Genomic DNA, 22386 nt, shown 5'->3' with positions numbered 1-22386 from the left:
TACCTGCTCTCTTGATCAAGAATCAGCATTTGCTCTTCTAATGAAAGTGTTATTTCTTATTGTATATAAAGAGCATCATCATTTTCTCCACTGAAGGTTGTTCAGAGGCCATACTTGGCAGCACTGTGAAATTTCAGCACACATTTTCTATGGTGAATATACCTACAAGGCAAAATGTTATATCTCAGTTTCAACTACCAAAACAACATTCCATTTTTTTCCATAAAGAATTCTGCATGAGGGCTGGGAATGTGGCTCAAGTGGTAGTGCGCTCGCCTGGCATGCGTGCAGCCCAGGTTCGATCCTCAGCACCACATACAAACAAAGATGTTATGTCTGCCAAAAACTAAAAAATAAATATTAAAAATTCCCCCCTCCCCCTCTTTAAAAAAAAGAATTCTGCATGCTATTACATTACAGAAACTTGTATTAACACTGAAGAGACTCAAGTAAAAAGCACAATACAAAGAGCAGTTCAAAATGGAAATGATTAAATCTACAAACCAAAAAAAGGAGGTTGAATTTTAGAATAAAAAAATGAATCAAAACAAAACCCAAACCTTTTGAAGAACCAGACTGTTCAGTCTGTACTTCCAGTTCTTTCCTTAAATTTGTTTTAAAAGATTGAACAATGTGTTTGCTGATAAAATTTTGCAGCAGGATCAAAATGTACATTTATATACAGACTTTTGAAAAGACCTAATGCATCACAGGCATGGCAGGTTCATAGTAAACTAGATACATAAATTAAGACGGTCTAGCAGGGAAACTTGCAATTGCTATAAATGTTAGAGCAAGTTTATAGCACTCTTGTCAATTAGTATTTAGTTCAAAATACGAAGGACCAAAGTTAATGCTTGCATTCTGTTCTCAAAGCAATGTTATATCACTAATAAATAAGATTTCTTAGAACTCTAGAAGTTGAACAAGGCCCAAAAGTACGTCTTCATAATTTTGTAGTTCATAATCCTCGGGGATCAAAAGGTAGGGAGACAGAACAAGGGGTAGGAGGCCACCATGGGTCGCATTCTGAAAAGGAACCCTGTCTCTAGTACACAGCTGCTTTAACTTGTGACAGCGTCTTTGCTGTCCTTCCCAAAGCCAGTGAAGCAGAAGCTGATTTGGTTCTTGTTGCTTGCCATCTTCTCTAGGGAGGCCAGGGGAGCACTCCCCGAGTTGTGGAACTTCTCCAGATCTCCCTTCAGTCCCCTAATAAGTGAGCAGCTCCTGATGCCACCTTTCTGAATGACGGCTTTTGTCATTCAGAACAGTGCTAGGAGAGCGCGCTGCATACAGATTCTAGAAATCGGAAGGATCTCCGCTTCCTGACCTCACTGCCAGATCTGGAACGTTTCTGGGAGCTGACAGGATTGCCTGCTAGAACTGTCAGGGGCCATCACAGAGAGCGGCGACCTGACGCACAGGGGTGACGCTCCACCTGTGTGCGCCCAGGTGTGCCTTCTCACACACAGCAGGGCGAGTCCACTTCGGGTCGGATTGGAAATGAGGAGGCTTCCTCCGCAATGTGCTGGCTCAAACATTAGCTGGGGCGGAATTAAAAAAATCACTAAGAATAAATCTCAAGATTTATTCAAGAAATCCAGGGGCGGCAACTCGCCCGCCCGCCCAGGCTCCCCAGCTGCAGCGTCCAGGTGTTCTGCTGTAATTCTGTTGTCTTTTTAAAATCACAATCATTCCAGTATGTGTGAAGTGGTATCATTGTGTTTCTGATTTGCATTTAATATATTTTATTTTTTATTTTAAAGAGAGAGAGAAAGAGAGAGAGAGGGAGGATTTTAATATTTATTTTTTAGTTTTCGGCGGATACAACATCTTTGTTTGTATGTGGTGCTGAGGATCCAACCCGGACCGCATGCATGCCAGGCCAGCGAGGGCTACTGCTTGAGCCACATCCCCAGGCCTAATATATTTTAAATAGAATTTCCTTTCTTCACTTTTACTGCTGGATGATTAAATATTAATTTCTTAACCCACCTTCAGATATCTGGGGTTTTCCGATGACAAAAGTAATAATTTTAAAAAATATTTTAATTTTTTAGTTAGAGTTGGATACAATACTTTTATTTATTTTTATGTGGTGCTGAGGATTGAACCCAGGGCCTCACACTTCCTAGGCGAGTGTTCTACCGCTGAGCCACAACCCCAGCCCCCCAAAAGTAATGCTTGTTATTTGGAAACTTACAGATTTATAAAACAAAAAGTAAAAAAACAAACAAACAAACAAACAAAACTCTAAATTGGGCACAGTGGTGCACACCTGTAATCCCAGTAACTCGGAAGGCTGAGGCAAAAGGATCACAAGTTCAAGACCAGCCTCAACAACTTAGCAAGGTCCTAAGCAATTTAGTGAGACCCTGTCTCAAAATAAACATAAATAAATAAAAATGATTGAGAATGTAGCTCAGTGGTAGTGAGCCTCTGGGTTCTATCCCCAGTAATGGGGGAAAAAATCCCCACTAATCCTACCCTTTAGGAATGACCACTATTAATTCCTACTGTATATTCTTTCAGTTTAAAAAATGCATTTTTAAATTTTATTTTGGTGCTGGAGATTGAACCCAGGGCCTTGTATATGTGAGGCAAACACTCTACCAACTGAGCTATATCCTCAGCCCATTTTATTTTTAAATGACTATGTTTTACACAGTTTTGTAACTTGCCTTTTTTAAAAATTTCTTTCTTTTAAATGGTTGTATTTGATTCCACAGACTAAGCATATAATAATTTAACCAACATTTTGACATTTTAAACAAGGTTTTATCATCTCTATAGGCTTCTTTTTTAATATTTATTTTTTAGTTGTAGCTGGACACATTACCTTTATTTTATTTATTTATTTATATGTGGTGCTGAGGATCAAACTCAGGGCCTCGCATGTGCTAGGCAAGGGCTCTACCACTGAACCACAAACCTAGCCCCCTATAGGTTTTTTTAAAATAAATTCTGAGAATTGAATATTTGACAAAAATTATGGACATGCTACTTTTAAGAATAGAAAGGGCCATATTTTCCTCTTAAATAATTGTATTAGTTTGCTTTCAGAACACTGAATATTATTACTGTTGCTATTCGGCCCTTTTCTTTTTTCCTTTTTGAAGATGTCCTCTCTAAATTGCTGAGGCTGGTCTCAAACTTCCAATCCTCCTGCCTCAGCTTTTGAATTGCTGGAATTACAGATGTACAACCACTACATCCAACCTGAATGTTATTTTTTATGAGGAAATGTGACTTATAAAATACAAGATTACCAAAAAAAAATTAAATAATTCATTTTATTTCAAAAAAAGATTTTTCCATTTATTATTTTTACTTTAATTTCTTTAATTGTATATGACAATGAGCATCATTTCATGTTAAAAGGTTAAGATCTGGTGTTATTTCAAAACCATTGATGGTATCTATTTTACTGATCAGTTTTGAAGAACAGGATGCCATTGAATTTAAAAATATTTATCATTCTATTTATCTTTTTTCATTTTCAAATTTTTTTTAGTTACTGAATTGATAGTCATTAAATGAAATGAGACAATTTTTAAAAAGTTTATTCCCCTTTATTTCTATCCTCTACTTACTAGTAACCATATTAATAATAGTCCAATGTGTATCATGCCATACAAACATACACAGGGTATTTTCTGTTTGTTCCAAAAATGTAAATATGTTATATACATATTTCTGAACTTGCTGTTTTTCATTTAATATTCTTTTATTTGGGGTACTGAACCTAGAGGCACTTTACCACTGAATTATACCCCCATCCCTTTTATTTTTTGTTTTAAGACAAGGTCTCACTAAATTGCCCAGGCTGGCCTTGAACTTGTGATCTTCCTGACTCAGCCTCCTGAGTCACTGGAATTTCAAGTGTGTCCCTCATTTAATGTCCCGTGGCCACTCCTCCAAGTCTATCTGCAGTTCTGGTCCATTCTTATTCATAGCTATAGTTTCTGGGGTATGAATACTCCACTTTATCCAACTATATCCTTGCTGATGAACTTGGATGTTGTTCCAGTTTCTGTCACTACCAAGAATTCTACATGAAATTTCTTGAGACTAGATTCACAGATGAGATTGCCAGAGTCAAAGGGCACGTATCTGCACTTTTAGTTTTAACGTATACTACAAGATGACTTCTCACATCTCACAACCAACAGAGTGTCTATTTTTTCATCTTCTTCATTGCTTGACAGGTGAAAATGGCTGTCCCTTTTAAAAGTGATAATCTTGACTACTAGTGAGATAGGGAATAGAGGAAAATAGGTGTGGAGAAACAGTTCAGGCAGACAGCTTATGAGCTAGGCTCACACAGAGGATGCTTCTGATTCAATCACAAGTATTCTTTCATTGTCTGACTGGGCAAACCATCAGTCCACCTAACAAGGTGTCCACACTCTTGAGGCAGGTCCAGCTGGTTTCTCTCACAGGCACACTAGAATCTCCTGACCTTTTTTATTTTGGGCTCATTAAGATGGATTAGCATGTATATTCACACACCCGTTAACTGCTAAAAAGCTGAGCAGGGTTCTACTATGGGACCTCCCAAATCCAGAGAACGGATCCATATTCAATCCCTACTTAATTTCTTTCTTTTAAATGGTTGTATTTGTATTAATTCCCTTAAATAACACAAACCACCAGACCATATGTCCTAAGATGTAAGATGTCACTAATAAACCTGGTAACAGCTGATAGGAACCCAAAGGGCATGCAGAAGCCCCAAAATTTAGTATAAATAATGGAACAAATGAACAGACATTCAAGCCAGCTGATACCCATATGCCCACATGCCAGAGAGCATGAAGAGGACCTGGACTGGCATCCCCACTCTTCTCATCATCTGCCTGATCCTCTGCAACCTGCTCACCGCACTCAAACTCTACAGCAGCCTCTTGACCCTGGTGAGAAAGGCGACTTCTCCTTACCACCGTTTCCTTATCCAGCAGTCAATTCCACACCAGAAGCCTCCATCCGTTCCTCACCTGATCACTGCGATCTGAGTGTGCATCTGTTGGACTTAAGGCCTAAGACTTTAAATCTAGCACTTAATCTTAACATGCAGAGGGAGTGTAAATAGGTCTGTCATGATTAAGTGTTTGCAGTGCTTAGAGTTAGCACTAGAATTGTTTGCTTTTAATTGATCATGTATATTGAAGTGCCCAGCATTAAAGACTATCATTTCCTTGATTAAGAACCTATACAAAAAAAAAAAAAAACCTATACAGGGCTGGGGTTGTGGCTCGGCGGTAAAGCACTCCCGTAGTACATATGAGGCCCTGGTTTTAATCCTAAGCAACACATAAAAATAAATAAATAAAACAAAGCTATATATATAATTACTATACAGTAAAATTGTATTGAGTAATTTGAGTTTTGAGTGAATAAAACACTGAAAAGGGCAGAAGCACGTGGCGATTCTTTCTCGCTCCCCTCAACTACAGATATCACACTTTTGCCCTTGGCGACAGTGAGTCAGCTATAGCTAGCTAAGAAAAGCACTGGTTTTTATTTTTACCTTCATCATCCTGCTGAAGGCTTGATGTGACATGGAAGTTGTCCTGACTCTGCCCTTTGCCTCACTGGGAATGAAATGATTACGGAAAAAATGCAGAAAGAAAAGTTGCTATTCCACCTCTATGGGAGGCTGAAATTGAGAAAGGAAACGGAAACGGCTTGAGAAGGAAGGGCTAGGATTTTTCAAAAGGTGCAGGTCCAAATGCAGGGTAAAAGTTGGCAAGTCAGGGGCTGGGGATGTGGCTCCAGCGGTAACGCGCATGAGCGCGGGGCGCTGGGTTCGATCCTCAGCATATTAAAAAAATAAAGATGTTGTGTCCACTAAAAAAAAATTTTTTTTAAATCTCTCTTTAAAAAAAAAAATTGGCAAGCCGGGATTGGGAAGGGACGTCCAGCTCTGCTCTACGGGACCCACAGCACCAAGACACTGCCAACCCACACCCGCCACGGCCAGACCACCTCCGCAGTTCCCGGCCTGCCCGGAAGCTGCGGCGCCCCCGCCCACATCTTCCGGTGCAGAAGACAGCCGGCTTCCGGTAGGACCTCCGCCCTTTCCCGCCCCAAACACCGCCTCCTCGTGGTCTCCCATTGGCTGTGTGGCGCAAAACTACGTTTCCCAGTAGGCCGTGGAGTCGTGCTGGCTGAAACGGGAGGAGTGTACCCCGTCGTGGTAGATCGGAGCTAGCCCCCTCCTTTCCGTCTTCTGAGCGGAACCGCGGAGAGAGCGGCTCCCGCCGGCCTGGATCCGCCTCGCGCCCTGAGGGCTCTGGCGGCTGACCTCGAGCCTCGCCTTACTGGGCGCAGACTGCGCGCTCCGAGCGGGGAGACCAGGCTTCCCCGCCGGAAGCCAGTCACCGGACGTGGTGTCACAGAGCAGGAGGCAGCCGGCCTCCCAGAAGGCACCGCACTGGGCTGTCCTCCCAACTGAAGGCGGCGCGTTCCAATAGTTGCCGGCGTCTCCTCTTCTCTTGCTGGTTTCCTGGTCTGTCAGCCGTCCTCAGCAAGCTCCTGGGGGGCGAAAGGGCTCCGAGAGGTGAGGGCTCCGAGGGGCGGGAGGCAGGCGGAGGCGCCAAGTGCGATCCATTGCAAAGATCTAGGCGTGTAGGAAACCAGTGCGCGCCCCCGGCAGTGCCGCCGCCCGAACTTGGCCATCGAGCTGTTCCTCGGCAGGTGGGAGAGACCCCGGAGTGGGCCTGGCCCTATCGGCCCCCGGGTGATGTTCCTCGTCACTCTCAACAGGGATTTGGCAGAGCAGTCATGTGGCCTTTCGTTTGCTCCCTGGGAGACATCAGCCACCTCCAAGGGGTACCTGAGCTGCGGCCTGAGGGGCCAACCACCAACCTGCTTCTAATCAATCGCCCTCGGGGTTGGACTCCAGATTTTTCTGTCTTCCAGCCCATATTTCTCTGTGCAAGCATAAGTTAAACTACTTCCCAATGGATTTTGCACTTCATATTTCTGGGGAAGATGTCCCTTGGCCTGCCGGTCGCCTTTACCCACTTCTCTTTGGTTCTTGAGTTTTGATTTTTAATTTTGGAGTCTTCCTTTCAGGCCGTCTTTAAAAATATGCTATTGAGGGACCTTCTGTTTCAGATAAGACTTCCCTTTCCCGCTGTCTTTGCTTTCTGGTTTAGATCTCGTGTGTCCTCACCACCCAACCTGTATATTGGAGCATCGTCATGCCCTGCTTTGTCTTGTGGGTAATCCATGGTTTCTCTGTCTGCAGCTTTGCTCTCTGGCAGATTTTCTTCCGTAAGAGGTGGCTCTAGAATCCCCCAGAAAAGAGTGTGGTCTTTTATTGCAAGGCATGATGACTGCAAAAGTGGTTCCCATATCCCCAAAGCCAAAGCAGTCCTTTATACTGAGAGTTCCTCCAGACTCCAAGCTGGGCCAAGACCTCCTTCAAGATGCCACTAGTGGGCCCAAGACCATCCACCAGCTGGTGCTGGAGCACTTCCTTACCTTCTTGCCCAAGCCAAGCCTGGTCCAGCCCAGTGAGAAAGTCAAGGAGACCTTGGTTATTATGAAGGATGTGAGTTCAAGCCTTCAGAACAGAGGTGAGGAGCATGTGCTTGTTTCACTAGAAGAGATGGTGGGTGGTACTGGGGGCTGAGACAGACTTCTGTATTAGTCAGAATTAAGAAGAGGATGATGGGTGTTTAAAAGGGAGCTTATTTTAATATGTTGAGGTACTTGCTTTCTTCTCAAGCTAGAGATTAAGTGATATGACAAATGTGTGTAAAACCACAGAGTATGAGGTGTGTATATCTTTCTGTATTGTCAATTTCATCCAAACATTCTGGGGGGAATATCTTTTTAAGAATAAGGAAATAAGATGAATTATCAACTTGACTTCAGTTTATGTGGGATTTTAGAGATTTTGTGCTTTCTTAGGGCATCTTTTCACTTTGCTGAAAACCCCTACCTCTTCTGTAGTAACTCTCTCTTGGAGATTTTGAAAGGTGTTTAAGGGAATTCTTTTCATAATGAGAAGACACCAAAGGTTCAAGACCTGGGGTTTATGGCTTAACTTTTTCAGGGCTCACTGGAGAAGAGAAGGCTGTGGATTGCCTGCCAAAGGAACAAGGACAGCTTGTGTAGGCCACATGTCTATATTAGAGTCACTGAGTTTTTCACTAACTATAGCTTCCTCTTTTCCCAGTGCAACCTCGTCCCTTAGTGAAGCTTCTGCCCAGAGAAGGAGTCCAGCAGAAACAGGAGACAGTGTCTCTGTGTTTTAAAGCTGACTCTGAGGTGGGTTTAGTTCTACCACTCACTGTCTGAGTGCATCACATTCTCTGCTATTGCAGCCTTCCCTTCTTGGCCAACCCATGCATAACCTTCTTGGGAGCCAGTCTTCTTGGATGTTTCTTTTCTGCTTTCTTCTGGCTCCTCTTAGCCTGGCTGTCCTATCTCTACTCTCTGTGTGGAGTTTATAGATCCCTTTCGCCATCCTTTTCTTTGATCTTTGTACCTAAGTCTTCCTTGCCACAGGGCTGCTAAGGAGCCTCAGTTACTAAGAAGAAGGGGGCTTCTTGTTCTTTCAGGAGCTGGTGGTCTTTGAGGATTTGAATGTGTTTCACTCCCAAGAGGAATGTGTGAGCATGGATCCTGCTCAACAGCCCACATCAGAGAAGGAGAGTGTTGGAGAGATGATGTTACTAAGTAAGAAATCAAGTATTTTGCGTATTCAGATTGTGTGCTATAGCAAAAGTGTGTCCTTCATTTCTGGAACCTTTGAGGTACTATTCACACTTGCTAAAGCACAAGCACATTTATGTTTTACTTTTGTTTTATTCCTTGTGGCAGATCCTAGCCACAAAATTCCAGCTGTGGGTGGCCATTTTCCCTGTACTTGAAGGCACTGAGGGAAGAAAGGACTTCTTTTAGTAAGCAAGATCTGCAAACCAATGGAAAATGTGGGCAGACTGTTTTTGAACCCTTTTTCTGGAGTTTGTTCTCCCAAGTATATTTTGAATTAGTGTTTTCATTGGACACATCACTATTTTAAGTCCCTCTCTTCTCTCTCTTTTTTTTTTTTTATGTTTAGTAGGTGTGAAGTCCACTAGAATAAGTGAAAGTATAGCTCACTTTCAATAAAATAATACCTAACACTGTACTGAACACTTATATGCTAGGCATTGATCCATATACTTTGCATGCGTTTATTGTTTTATGTACTTCTCACTTTATTACTGTGGGAATTGTTATTACTATATAGATGACAAACTGGAGTAAAGAAGAGGTTAAGAAACTTTCCAGAGGCTCATAGAGCTATATCTCCCACCCTTTTTAAATGTTTTTATTTTGAGACATTCTCACTAAGTTGCTTTGGTCCTCACTAAGTTACTGAGGCTGGCCTTGAACTTGCAATCCTCCTTCCTCAGCCTCCCATGTGGGTCGGGATTACAGGCATGTGCCACCACCCACAGCTGAAGCAGGGATATGGACTAGGGGAATCTAGTATCAGAGTTTGTAGTCATGACCCAGAGCTGTGTGGCCTCTTGGCCACATTCTCATAATTTTATCAGTTTCCTGTAAGGTCTGTGAATGGGACTGCCTTTATTTGTCCTTATTTTCCAAATATCCCCAGTGCTACATGTGAATTGATTTGGAAGCAGCCTTGTTGTAACCTGCTTAGACATGCTTCAACTTTCCTCTAGAAATATGTTGCTACCCTAGAAGCAGATGCCTTCTGTTTTTCTGAGTGCCTAATACTTCTAACTTTTCCCTCATCTGAGACTGAAGTTGAGCAGAGAGTAAGATGAGGGAGTTGCCTGGAGTCACACAAATCAATTATTACTGTAGAACCCTCAGCTGCATTGAACTGTCTGCTCAGAGCCAGTGATATATAATGGGCCTCCCACTGGATGCTTTCTCAAATATATTCTTTATTGTAGAGATAAGTATAAAAAGATTAGATTTATTACTCTGGGTTTTTCCTGGGTCTTGGGCAAAGCTAATATTATTTTGTATGACTGATTATCGGGTATGTTGACAATCCTTTAGCCATGTACTTTGGAGCCCTAAAACCTAATCTTCATCTTTCCCACCTCCCTTTCTCTGCCCATACCTTGAAGGTTTAAACTTAGAGTCATTCACCAACATTTCATAAATGCTACGTGCTTTTTCCTTAGGCAGGGTTGGAGTTGATATTCAGCATGTTACAAAGATATGTAATGCTCTATTCCTGCCTTCTACCACCCTCCTCCAATGTGGTTTGTCAGACAAGTTGATTATTTTACTTTAAAAGATAAGCAGTGTGGAATTTGTATCAATAAGAAGAGCTGTCACAAGGTTAAGGCAGGATTTAGATCTGGTGATGGAATTTGGAAGATGGATTTGATTTTAGATGAGATTAAATCTATGGCAAGAAATAAAATGATTGTCTTCTGTATCTTTGTAAATTGGAAACTGGAAGACAGAAGGATATAGAGAATTGGAAATCAATCAGCATATAAGTGATGATTGAGTCATATTTAATCATTTGCAAAGGGAAAAGTATAATGATTGAATCTCATGGAGACAGGAGCCAAAGGAGAGTCCTTAACATAGGAAATCAGAGAATATGTGTATCAGTCCAAATGAACTGCATAAAGGAGATTGGGGAAATAGCTCAGTTAGTAGAGTGCTTGCCTAGCATGCACAAAGCCCTGAGTTCAATCCCCAGCACCACCTAAAAACAAAAACCACTAACCCCAAATGAACCTCATAAAAATAGGTGAAAAAGGAAGGACATTTAAACAGATCTCAGTAAGAGTTCTTAGTTCTTATGGGTCCTCTCCACTATGGTAAGAGAATAATACACCTTTTCCATATTGACAAGTTGGCTAAATACTATGGAACAAAAGAAGACTGAGTATGTTCCAAAAAGTAGAAATAGTACATTAGAATCCATCACAATTTAATATAACTTACAACTAGAAATTAATAATGAAACCTGAAAATAAAAGTTTCTTCTGCCAGAAATTTTAAAACTGTTAAGCAAACTTGGGTTAAAGAGAGAAATACAAATAAGAATTGCATAATTTTTCTAAAAGACACTATCAGAATCTATGATGTAACCTAAAATGATGTTCAAAAAAAAATTCATGGCCACTAAATGTGTATTAATTTAGAAAAAAGGCAATAGATGAGCCTCTGATTTAAAGTTATAACAACAGTAGGGTAAATTTAAAAAGAATATAAGATTAGAAATTAATGAGTTAAAATGAGGGAAAAGCCTGGAAAAATAGAGTAAGTAGAAAAATGTAAGGGGCTGGGGATGTGGCTCAAGCAGTAGTGCGCTTGTCTGGCATGCGTGCGGCCCGGGTTCGATCCTCAGCACCACATACAAAAACAAAAGATGTTGTGTCCACCAAAAACTGAAAAATAAATATTAAAAAATTCTCTCTCTCTCTCACTCTCTTAAAAAAAAAGAAAATTGTATAATTTTCAGAGGAAATTAGAATTATCAAAAAATTAGCCCCCGACTCAAGAAAGAACACCAACTTCCAACAGTTTCACAGAAGATTTCAGGCAGTTCAGTTTCACTAAAACTTCCAGAGTACAGAAAAAGAAGGAAGATTTACAAATTCTATAAAATTAGTAGAACAAAAATACCAAAACTTGATTTAAAAAATTGCTGTAACCAAGTAATATTTAGTCTGGGAATGCAAAAGTAACTTAATAAACTATTAAGAATTGAAGAAACAGCTGAGTATTGTGGAGAATATTTGTAATCTCAGCGACTCAGGAAGCTGAGGTGGGAGGATTGCAGTTTAAGGTCAGTTTCAGCAATTTAGCAAGATCCTAAGCAACTGTCTCAAAAAAAAAAAAAAAAAAAAAAGCTAGGTTCAATGCCCAATACCAAAATTAAATAAGTTAATTAATTTTTAAAAACTACCTCTATTTATATGGTATAATTATGTAACTGGAAACTTCCAATAATGTCTAAAAACTTACTACAAATAATAAGAGCATTCAGTAAGGCAAAGGAATGTGAAATAAATGAACAAAAATCATCAGATTTTGAAATGCAAAAGAAAAAAATCATTTGAAAAGTGTGGTGGAAGACTACTAAAATAGTAACATTAACTACCTAGGAATAAAGTTATTTGCAAAATATATGAGGAAACTTGGAAAGGACACAAAAGTAGAAGAAAAATAGGTTCATTTTGGCTTATGGTTTCAGAAGTGTCAGTCCATGGTTAGCTCTTCTCATTATTCTTGGCCCTGTGGCAAGGCAGCACATTGGGCAGGGAATAGAAGCTGGAGCACAGCTGCTCACCTCCAGGCAGCAGGAAGCAGAGAGGAAGAGGCTGGGGTGTCAATATTCCCTTCAAGGGGACACTCCCAATCATCTAAGGTACTTCCACTAGCCCCCCTCCCAAAGGTTCTGCCACCTCCCATATCACCACAGGCTGGAAACCAAGTCTTTAGCATATGGGCCTTTGAAGGACAGTTAAGACCCAAACCATATCACTCTGTCAGATATTAAAACAGCCCACAAAGTCTCCATAATTCAAACAGTGTGATATTGGCACATGAGTAGATGGATTCCAATGGGATGGAATACAAAGTCCAGAAATGACTGCAAATACATATAAAGTCAGATCTCATGTCAGCAAAGTAAACACAGAATTTTATTATTTTTTTATTTATGAATTTGTTTGTTTGTTTGTTTGTTTTGTAGTATCTGGGATTGAACCCAGCTTCACTTTACCACTAAGCTATATCCCAAGCCCTTTTTTATTATTTTGAGACAGGGTCTCGCTAAATTGTAGACTACCCTTGAATTTGCAACCCCCTTTCCTCAGCCTCCCAAGTAGCTGAGATCATAAGCATGCACCACTGCCCCCAGCAAAGAGGGACTTTTGGGCAAAAGGTGTTGCGACAGGTGAGAAGCCACTAGTGAATCATTACCTTACTTAACATTACCAAGAACTCCAAAGGGATCAAAGGTCTTTCAAGCAAACTAACACAAAAACAAAGCCACAGTTAGAAAATATGGATGAATTCTTTTGTAACCTTGGGATAGTAAGGCTTTTGTAATTAAGGTTCAGAAGTCTAGCAGCTTTGAAAGAAAAATAACAAAATACATAAAAATTAAAACTTGTGCATGGCAGAATAAGAAAAATTATATAAATAAAATACAATATATTGGAGACAGTGTTTGCAACTGAGGCAGAAAAAAAAAGTCATAGAAGAATAGCCAGCAAACAAAACTTTGTGAAATCTTGAAAGACTGATGTATTTTTTTTTTCTGGTTTTAATGTGGAGTTATAGAGGAATAGTTCAATTTTTTAAAATATTAATTAATGATGATTGACAAATTAATGATGATTAAGTTCTATAATTAATTAATGATGATTAAGTTCTATAATATATAAAATTTATATATTTATGAAATTAATAATAAATTATTTTGCAAATTAAAATTACAGTGATGCATTGCTTTATACCTGTTAAACATTTTAAAATTTCATATTGGCAAGATGAAGTAAAACTGATGACTCACACAGTAATGGTTATATTGACATTGATACAGTGCTGGAAAGTAGTATGGTAATTCATATCAAGAGCAGTGATGAGCTAGATCCTGTGGGCGCATGCCTATAATCCCAGTGACTTTGGATGCTGAGGCAGGAGAATCACAAATTTAAGGCCAATCTCAACAACTTAGCAATACCCTGTCTCAAATTTTTTTAAAAAAAAGCTGGAGCCGAAGCGTGGAGCAGGTGGAGCTGGCAGCGCAGGCCAGAGGCAGGGAGTGCGGGTGGTCATAGGGAGTTTTTTGGGAGGGGGGCTGGGGATGTGGCTAGTAGGTGGAAAAGAAAGAAAGAAAGGGTGGGGGAGGGAGGGAGGGAAGTAAAGGAGGGAAGGAAGGAAAGAAGGAGAAAAAACAGTTTTAAAAATTGTCATATGCAGGGCTGGGGTTGTGGCTCATCGGTAGAGCACTCACTGCACATAAGGCATTGGGTTCGCTCCTCAGCACCACATAAAAATAAATAAAATAAAAGTATTTTTAATGTTTTTAAAAAATGGCTTATGCTTTAACCCAGCATTTTCATTATTCTAAGATAGTAATTTAAAAATAATTAAAAAATCTATTGAAGTGAAACTGCTATAATGTAGCAGAGATTTACATCCCATCTTGTGGATCAGTCACATGAAGGGGTTGGTTTCAACCTTTTACTTTATCCTCCATCTGTTCTCCAGAATTTAGAGCTTACTTGTCACCCCACCTATTCACAATAGACTTTTCCCACTTTGCTACCTACTTTTTATAATCTATTATTTTATACAGACTTTATTTTGAGCTATAATATAAAAAAAGAGAAGGCTATATATCATAAGTATACAGCTCAGTTTTTCACAAAATGTACACAGTTATCCAACACCCACAATTATTGTTCTTAGCACCCCAGAAATTTCTCTTGTCTCCTCCCAGTCATTACTCCCCTTCCTTCCCAAAGAAAAACTGCTGATTTCTAATGCCATAGTTGCATTTTATTGGTTGTAGTAAATTATTTAATAGCCAAATACCAATCACTTGTGTGAATATGCAGTGCCTTCTTTAATTTTGGCCATTTTGAATTGTTTCCAGTTTTTTCTTTCTTTCCTTTTTTTTTTTTTTTTTTTTTATGGTGGTGCTGGGGATTGAACCCAGGGCCTTGGACATGTGAAGCAAGTGCTCTATCAACTAAGCTATATCCTTAGCCCTCCAGTTTTTTTCTTGTATATGATATTGTAAAATTGGTATAATATTGCACTGTTTAGCACAGTAAAAACCTGAAGCACTTCATTCTATCACTAGACTCCAAAGATTATGAACCGTGCCCTTTATTATGCATATCCTTTACCCCTGCCCCCCCCCCCCGTGTCCTTAGCTGAGTGCTCCTACACAGAATATAATGTCAGTATGAACTTTGTGCCAGTTGAGAAACAAATATGTGAAATCTTTTAGTGCATTCCCACTCACTTTTTAAGAAAAGTGAAAAGAGGACTGTGGGAGACAGACTGACAGTCATCTATCATGTGCTCAATAAGAGTAGAAAAAGAGGGTTCATGATGGTTATCTGCCAGACTTCAAATATCTGACTTTCAAGGTTATTGTTTCAGAAGATACCCAGCTTGTCTTTTCCTGCCTGGTATTGTTCTGTCCCTCAAATTTATTACAGTTTCTCTCTGTTTCCACAGCCAATGACAGTCCTACAAGTGAAGATCTTCAGAAGGGAAATTGCCGAGAAAAGTCTTTGGATGGCGATGGAGTGGATTGTTCCTTGGTCTCTGAGCAACCTCCAGGTAGCCAAGAAGAGAGACTAAATACATCCATTCCACAGCAAAGGAAAATGAGAAATCTTTTAGTTACCATTGAAAATGACACTCCACTAGAGGAGCTCTCGAAATTTGTGGACATCAATGTTATTGCACTTTCTCGGAGTCGGAGAACAAGGAGATGGTACACTTGCCCACTGTGTGGGAAGCAGTTTAATGAAAGCTCTTACCTTATTTCCCACCAGAGGACTCACACTGGAGAGAAACCCTATGACTGTAGCCACTGTGGGAAAAGCTTCAATCATAAAACAAACCTCAATAAACATGAGCGAATCCACACAGGAGAGAAGCCTTATTCCTGTTCTCAGTGTGGGAAAAACTTTCGTCAGAATTCTCATCGAAGTCGCCATGAAGGAATCCATGTAAGGGAGAAGGTATTTAAGTGTCCAGAATGTGGGAAAACCTTCCCAAAAAATGAAGAATTTGTGCTTCACCTGCAGAGTCATGAGACTGAGAGGCCATACGGTTGCAAAAAATGTGGGAGAAGATTTGGTCGGCTGTCAAACTGTACCCGGCATGAGAGGACCCACTCTGCATGTAAGACCCGAAAGCAGAAATGAGATTGGGAATCATCCTGCCTCAGCCTGAGAAGTTTCACAAGGCTGCCTAAAAACACACAGATATGTGAAAACCTCATTATAGCCAAATTTGGATAAATATCCATGTTGGCTAAACCTCAGTTGTTAGAAAATCCACAGAGAGGGAAATATCTTCAAGGGCTATACTTCAGTTAGCATCCAGACTTCCTGGACTAAGGAGCTTTCTTTGTGAAGTTGTACAACAATATATAGGTCACAGATCCTTTTCCCAAGAATTTAAATTTGAAAGAGTCTGGGGCTGCTTACATGCAAGGTGAGCTGGACAGTCACATCTATTGAAATAGATCTCTTTTCCCTTGCATGGGAATTCACACATAAAAAAAGAGAACACAAAAGTCTTTATCTGGAATTGATCTCCCAGAAAGAACCAAACTACTGGTTTGTTAAGTCAACAGCTTCTAATAACAGTTCCTATAACGCTTGCATAACATCCTGATATGGCTTGAGTGTTGAATTGTTTACTCTTTGATATAGGAAAACTAAAGCATTTGAATGTCAAAAGACTTACCCTCATTTGTAAGTGATCTAAAATAATTATTAATTTCAAAAACATTTGCAATTTGGGGCTAAAATGGGCTGTTTTATAGAAATCCTTTTCACACCATAATTTGAAGGTCTCTCTACTATTCTTGATTCTTTACAGCTGTTAATCTCAGACAGCTGTCTCATGCCTCTCCCTTGCCAAAAGAGGTTCAGATCACTCAGGTCTGACCATCCAGCACCACTGCTGTCTGGGAAAGCTCTTTAGGATCTTTTCCCTTTGTGATCCAAGGTCTTAACTGCTAGGAAGGAAAACCTGGAAGCTAAAGAAAAGTAACAGACCTACAGACAGGAAAAAGTTGGCTTGGATCCACAGCTAGGCATAACCTCCCTTAGGCTTAATTCCCCTTTACACAGTCAACAAACCTTTGAATGGTCACTACCTCACAAGGCAAAGTGTTTAGAGACTATGCCTTTAGTGGTTAGCTCCATTGTTTCTCAAGAAATGGGATTCTATGGGTCTTCTTGTAGTGGATGGTCGTCATCCTTCCTCCTGATAGCCAGGCCCTTCTGTGCGATCTGCCTGGAGTCAAGAGAACAGTGATGCCTCAATGGGAGTCGTCCTGCATTTTGATTAGGGATTCTTGGTCAGTTTTGGGTTTTTTTCCCAAAGTTTTACTTGGTTATTCTGTGTGGAATGGGTTCAGCCTATAAGCCATTTGGGAAGATTTATTAATTTTCACAAATTTTTGTTTTATACCCAGAAACATGCCTTCTTACTTAGTTACAGTATTCCTGTGCAAATTTTTCTTTTTTTCACTTAAATTCTATCCAATTTTGTTATTTTTCATTTTTCAAATTGGTTAATTCTCTTATATAGGAAAGTTTTAAAAAAATATTTGTGTGCCACCTCACTGAATGTTTTTTTTCAATAATTTCTCAGGAAAAGTTGTTTAGTTCTGTTTGTGGTAAATATTTACCATCTACAAATAATAGTTTGTTCCTTTATGCCTATTGTTTTTTTTTGTTTCTGTTTTTATATTTTTAACATGATTCTAAGGTTTGTTGGTACAAAGTATTCTGAAAAAAGGACATTTTATGATTCAGTTCATCATAGGAAATCATAATTTCAAAACAAAACAAAAATCCTAAACACTTAAAAACAGAAAAATTGCCCTTTATATACTTCCTATATCAAGTCAACAGTGATCTTTAAAAGAAGGGACAAAACTGGCTACCCACACATTCTAGTGATTCTTTGGAAATCCCCACACACTAGGATGGGGTCTCCAGGCTGGTTCTACCTGGGCCATTGTTGCCTGGTGCTGGTGGGGCAGGCCTGCTGAACCTGGGGCTCCTCCAAGGGTGACCTGGCCTGACACCTTCCAGTGTTGGCCTGGGTCCCTGGAAATCAAGCAAATTAGCTCAGTAAGGAGCTCATTAACGCTTGAGTAAAAAAGGTGAACACAGCCATGACAAGTTTCCCAATATAGCTTCAAGCACAAGCACTAGAGAGTGTGAAGAAACAAAGATCCAATTCCAAACGCAACTACAAATGGAAGACATCCATTCCCAAAGATGCTGTGCTGGAGTGTCCTGTAAGGCAGAGGTGGGAGGACAGACCAGGAGATCTAACAGTGCATAGGTAGCTACAAACTGATGAGCACTAGATTCTAGCAGTTACAGGTGGGTTTTCCAAGAGGAAAACATAGCTACAAGACATGAAAAAAATGTTCAGGCTTACAAGTAGCCTAAGAATTACAAATTGAAGAAGACAAGATGTCTTGGGGGGGTGGTTTTAGCAAAATATAGCTGACAGCTGAATCCACCCACACTATGATAATGTTAAAAACCATTATTCCTTATCTCAGCCATTTATCATCTATGTCATCTAAGAAAAATAATGACATATAACTCTAAAAAATTAGAAGCCTAAATGGTTGGATAAATATAAAAAGTTAACAAAGCTAATAAAATTTTCACTAACCTTAGTTGACAGGGTGGGTCTCCACTTTTTCCATTCTCTCTTGAGTTCACATCAGTTTTACCTCCAACCCACCATTCCCTGAGTAGCTTTTGTCAGGGTCACCAAAGATATCTGATTTCCCCAAGTACAACATCCAAATATCAGTCTATTTTAGACTAGCAGTTGACATTCTTAATCATACCCTTTCTGAAACTTCCCCCACTAGTTTCACAGGACCCTATTCTCCCCTGGCTTTGTTTTTTTTGTTGTTGTTGTTTTTTTTTGTTTTGTTTTGTTTTTTTGTTTTTTGTTTTTTTTGACTAGGGATCAAATTCAGGGGTGCTATACCATTAAGCTGCATCCCTAGCCCTTTTTATTTTTTATCTTGAGGCAGGGTATTTCTAGTGGCTGAAGTTGGCCTTGAACTTGTAATTCTCCTCCCTCAGTCTTCCAAGTGGCTGGCATTACAGGCCTGTGCCACCACACTTGGATTTGTTCTGCATTTACTGAAGCCTTTAATCTGTGGTTTCAAACTTTGCTGCCTATTGAAACTACCTGGAGGGCTTTTTAAAAATATATGAAAGCTCAGAGAACACACTAGACCAATTAAATTGGAATTTGATGGGCACAGACATTGATATTTTTAAGGCTGTATTTGTAAAAATGATACTTGCCAAAGCATAGTAAGGAAGGCTATTTAGGACCATCATGATAGGGGAGAGAAATGGTGTTCAACTCCAAATACAGCACAAACAAGTGGAGATTTATAGCCAAGTAGTATGGTCAGGTTCAGTAGATGAAAATTCACTAAGAGGAAGTGTCAGGGGCAAGGGACATTCTGACTAGACTGACTTAACAGGATTCTTGCCAAAAACAAACCAGGGTGATCACTCATCTCCTGTGGATGGTGTAGAATGAGGGACCTGATCACATTCAGGATAGGATATTGTTGGTAAACTGACTTAGCAGGGTTCTTTTGTTGAAACAATTTTACCCAAAAAAAAAAAAAATAGATGGGCCTAGGAGAATTCTGACTAAAGTTTGGCTAAGCAAAGAGTCATTGTCAGCTTCCAGGTGATACCAGTGATCAACTAGGAGACATAATTCTAAATTTTGAAGGGCCCCAGGGCTCAGTCCTTAGGCCACTTAGTGTCTTTTCTGTGAGGTTTTCAACACAATAGAATTATCAAGATAGTTTCCAAAATTACCAATGTCTGCGTCAAAGCCCAGAGGATATTATTCCATTTGTCTGGAACCAGATGGAGAATTGCTGTCAGTTATCTCACCCAATTTCATGGTGCCAAGGACTATACATATAATTAACATTCAGAATACTTCATCTAAGAACAGCAGAACACACAGTCTTCTCAGGCTTACGTGGAACATTCACCAGGACAGACCACATTATAGGCTGTAAAACACACCTTAGCTAATCTAAAAGAATAGAGGTCATCCAAAGCACACATTCAGGTCACAATGCAATCAAACTAAAAAATCAATAAGGGAAAGATAACTGAAAATCCCAAAATGTCTAAAGATTAAACAGCATTCTTCCAAATAACAAATGGGTCAAAGACAAAGTGTCAAGAAAATTTAAAGATATTTTGAACAAAGTCCAAATGAAAGTTGTGAGATACAGTAAAAGTAATGGTAATAGGGAAATTTATAACAAAGAATGTACATATTAGAAATACAAAGTTCTAAATTTTGTTTGTATGGTTTTACATTAAAGCTTTTGTCTGTGATGAAAGACCAAGAAAATCAACTTAAAAGTGAGAAAGGTTTATTTTGGCTCACTTCATTCCATGGTCATTTGGCCCTGTTTCTTTGGGCTTGTGGCTGCACAGTATATCATGGAGTATATCATGTGTATATCATGTGCTGGAGGAGACCTGTTCATGTCATGACAGCCAGGAGGCAAAGAGGAAGGGACTGAGATCCCAATACTTTAACTTTCTTCTGCCAGGCCCCACCTCCTAAAGGTTCTGCCGTCTCCCAATAGCACCACAGGCTAGTGGCCAAGTCTTTGGGGTACACTCCAGATCTGAACTATAGCAGAAAGCGTCCACCTTAGGAAACTAGATAAAGAATGGCAAATTAAAACCAAAATAAGTAGAAGAATAACTAGTAAAAGAGCAGAAATAAATGAATTAAAAACAATAGAGGAGGATCTGGGACTGTAGCTCAGTGGTAAAGCACTTGCCTAGTATGCATGAGGCACAGGGGTTTGAGCCTCAGTACCACATTAAAAAATAAAATAATGGCATTGTGTCCATCTACAACTACAAAAAAAAATTTAATAAAAAAAGAAGAAAGTAAATAAAAATGAAAGCTTGTTCTTTCACAATAAAATCAGATGGTATAGAAAAAAGAGGGAAGATTCAAATCACAACTATCAGAAATGAATTAGAGACAACTACTGATCCTTTGGAAAGGATGAAAAGAGAATATTATCAAAAACTTGATGGCTACAAACTTGATAACCTAAATGAAATGGAGTAATTCCTTGGAACACAACCTACCAAAACTCAAAAGGAGAAATAGATAATCTTAATAGGCTTATATCTATAAAATAAATTTAATAACTAATAGCCTTACAAAACAAAGCACAAGGCCCAGATGGTTTTACTGATGAACTCTACAAAACATTTAAGGAAAAAAATCATGCCAATTCTCTACAATCTCTTCTAGAAAGTAGAAGCAGAAGGAATGCTTCCTGTCTTATTCTGAGGCTAGTATTACCAAATACCAAAAACAGATACAGACCAATGTCTTCCACAAACGTGCAAAAAAAATTCTCAACAAAATATTAGCAAATTAAACCTAACAATGTTTAAAAGTAATTACATACCAAGACAAAGGATTTAGTCCATGTTTGCAAGATTTATTCATTATTCAGAATCTATTTTATCGGGCTAGGGATATAGCTCAGTTGGTAGAGTGCTTGCCTTGCATGCACAAAGCCCTGGATTCAATCCCCAGCACCACGCACAAAAAAAAACCATCATAACAGAATGTTATCCATCCCCTGAACAGGCTAATGAAGAAAAATATTTTTATTAGTTGACAAAGTTTCAAAAAGAGTTTTTAAAGAGAGTCCTGTAGTTATCCAGGCTAATGAAGAAAAATAATATGATAATATTAATAGATGTAGAAAAACATTTACTAAAACTCAACATTCATTTGCAATTTTAAAAAATGCAATCCAGACACAGAGGGAAACTTAAATGGATAAATAACATGCACAAGAACTTAATTCTGACATGATACTGTGCAAAGATCGGGAATGAGGATATGCCTCTCACCACCCCTATTCAACTGAATATAGGAAGACTTATAGACATTCAAGGACAGTGAACCCTTAATGAATTCAGGAGACTTAGCCTTAAGCATCAGTGCTTCCTAACATTGGAAAAGACAAGACCACCAGACATTATGTGCCTTCTAGTTGAAGAACACACCAGCCTCTGTCTTGTCAAAAAATTACAGTTGAATCTGATCAAGCCTCTAGATCCAAATCCCATTTAAAGGAAATAGAGTGGACAGAGAGGAAAGATTTATGATGAAGATGCATTTATTAAAATCCAGACTGTGGGAGATTCTACAGAACAAATAGATCAGTTTTTTCAATGAATGTATTGCAAGGATAAAAGATATAGAAGGGTAACTTGTAGTTTAAATGAGAATCTAAATAATAGTTAAGGGACATATGAGTGTAATATGCAGGCTCAAAATCTGGATTCAAAAATCTGGAAGAAGACTTTCGTGAGAAAAATTGGAAGTTTTTGATAAGGTTAAATAGTTGCTATTATTTTCTAAGGCTTGATAAGGCTATCTTTTTTTGTGTGTGTGTGTAGATGGACACAACACAATGCCTTTATTTTTATATGGTGCTGAGGATCAAACCTGGGTCCCACCTGTGCCAGGGGAGCACTCTACCACTGAGCCACAATCCCAGCCCCTGGTTGTTTTTTAGAGAATCCTGTAGTTACC

General features: G+C 39.4%; 1 protein-coding gene across 3 annotated transcripts; it reads left to right on the top strand.

Moving 5' to 3' along the window:
• Positions 1 to 6303: 6303 nt before the first annotated feature.
• On the top strand, positions 6304 to 18418 carry Znf200 (zinc finger protein 200). Of its 3 annotated transcripts, XM_005337754.5 has the most exons (5): positions 6431 to 6562; positions 7256 to 7586; positions 8192 to 8283; positions 8577 to 8694; positions 15211 to 18418. In XM_005337754.5, the coding sequence occupies exons 2-5, from the start codon at positions 7337 to 7339 to the stop codon at positions 15906 to 15908; spliced, it is 1158 nt and encodes a 385-aa protein (XP_005337811.1). In that variant the 5' UTR covers positions 6431 to 6562; positions 7256 to 7336; the 3' UTR covers positions 15909 to 18418. The 3 variants fall into 3 exon arrangements, with proteins under 3 accessions (XP_077880648.1, XP_005337811.1, XP_021590566.1); XM_078024522.1 differs by having other exon boundaries at positions 6304 to 7586; XM_021734891.3 differs by lacking the exons at positions 8192 to 8283; positions 8577 to 8694.
• Positions 18419 to 22386: the final 3968 nt, after the last annotated feature.

The sequence above is a fragment of the Ictidomys tridecemlineatus genome, chromosome 10 (genome assembly GCF_052094955.1).
Source record: "Ictidomys tridecemlineatus isolate mIctTri1 chromosome 10, mIctTri1.hap1, whole genome shotgun sequence".
In the NCBI taxonomy this organism is placed as follows: domain Eukaryota; kingdom Metazoa; phylum Chordata; class Mammalia; order Rodentia; family Sciuridae; genus Ictidomys; species Ictidomys tridecemlineatus.
The sequence above is the reverse complement of the archived record's forward strand: the minus strand, read 5'-3'. Positions and strand labels throughout refer to the sequence as shown.

Coding starts and splice junctions, on each gene's coding strand:
- Znf200 (XM_078024522.1), top strand. CDS start 7,337: ATGATGACTGCAAAAGTGGTTCCCATATCCCCAAAGCCAAAGCAGTCC. Junction 7,587..8,191: donor TTCAAGCCTTCAGAACAGAG/GTGAGGAGCATG, acceptor CTCTTTTCCCAG/TGCAACCTCGTCCCTTAGTG. Junction 8,695..15,210: donor TGGAGAGATGATGTTACTAA/GTAAGAAATCAA, acceptor CTGTTTCCACAG/CCAATGACAGTCCTACAAGT.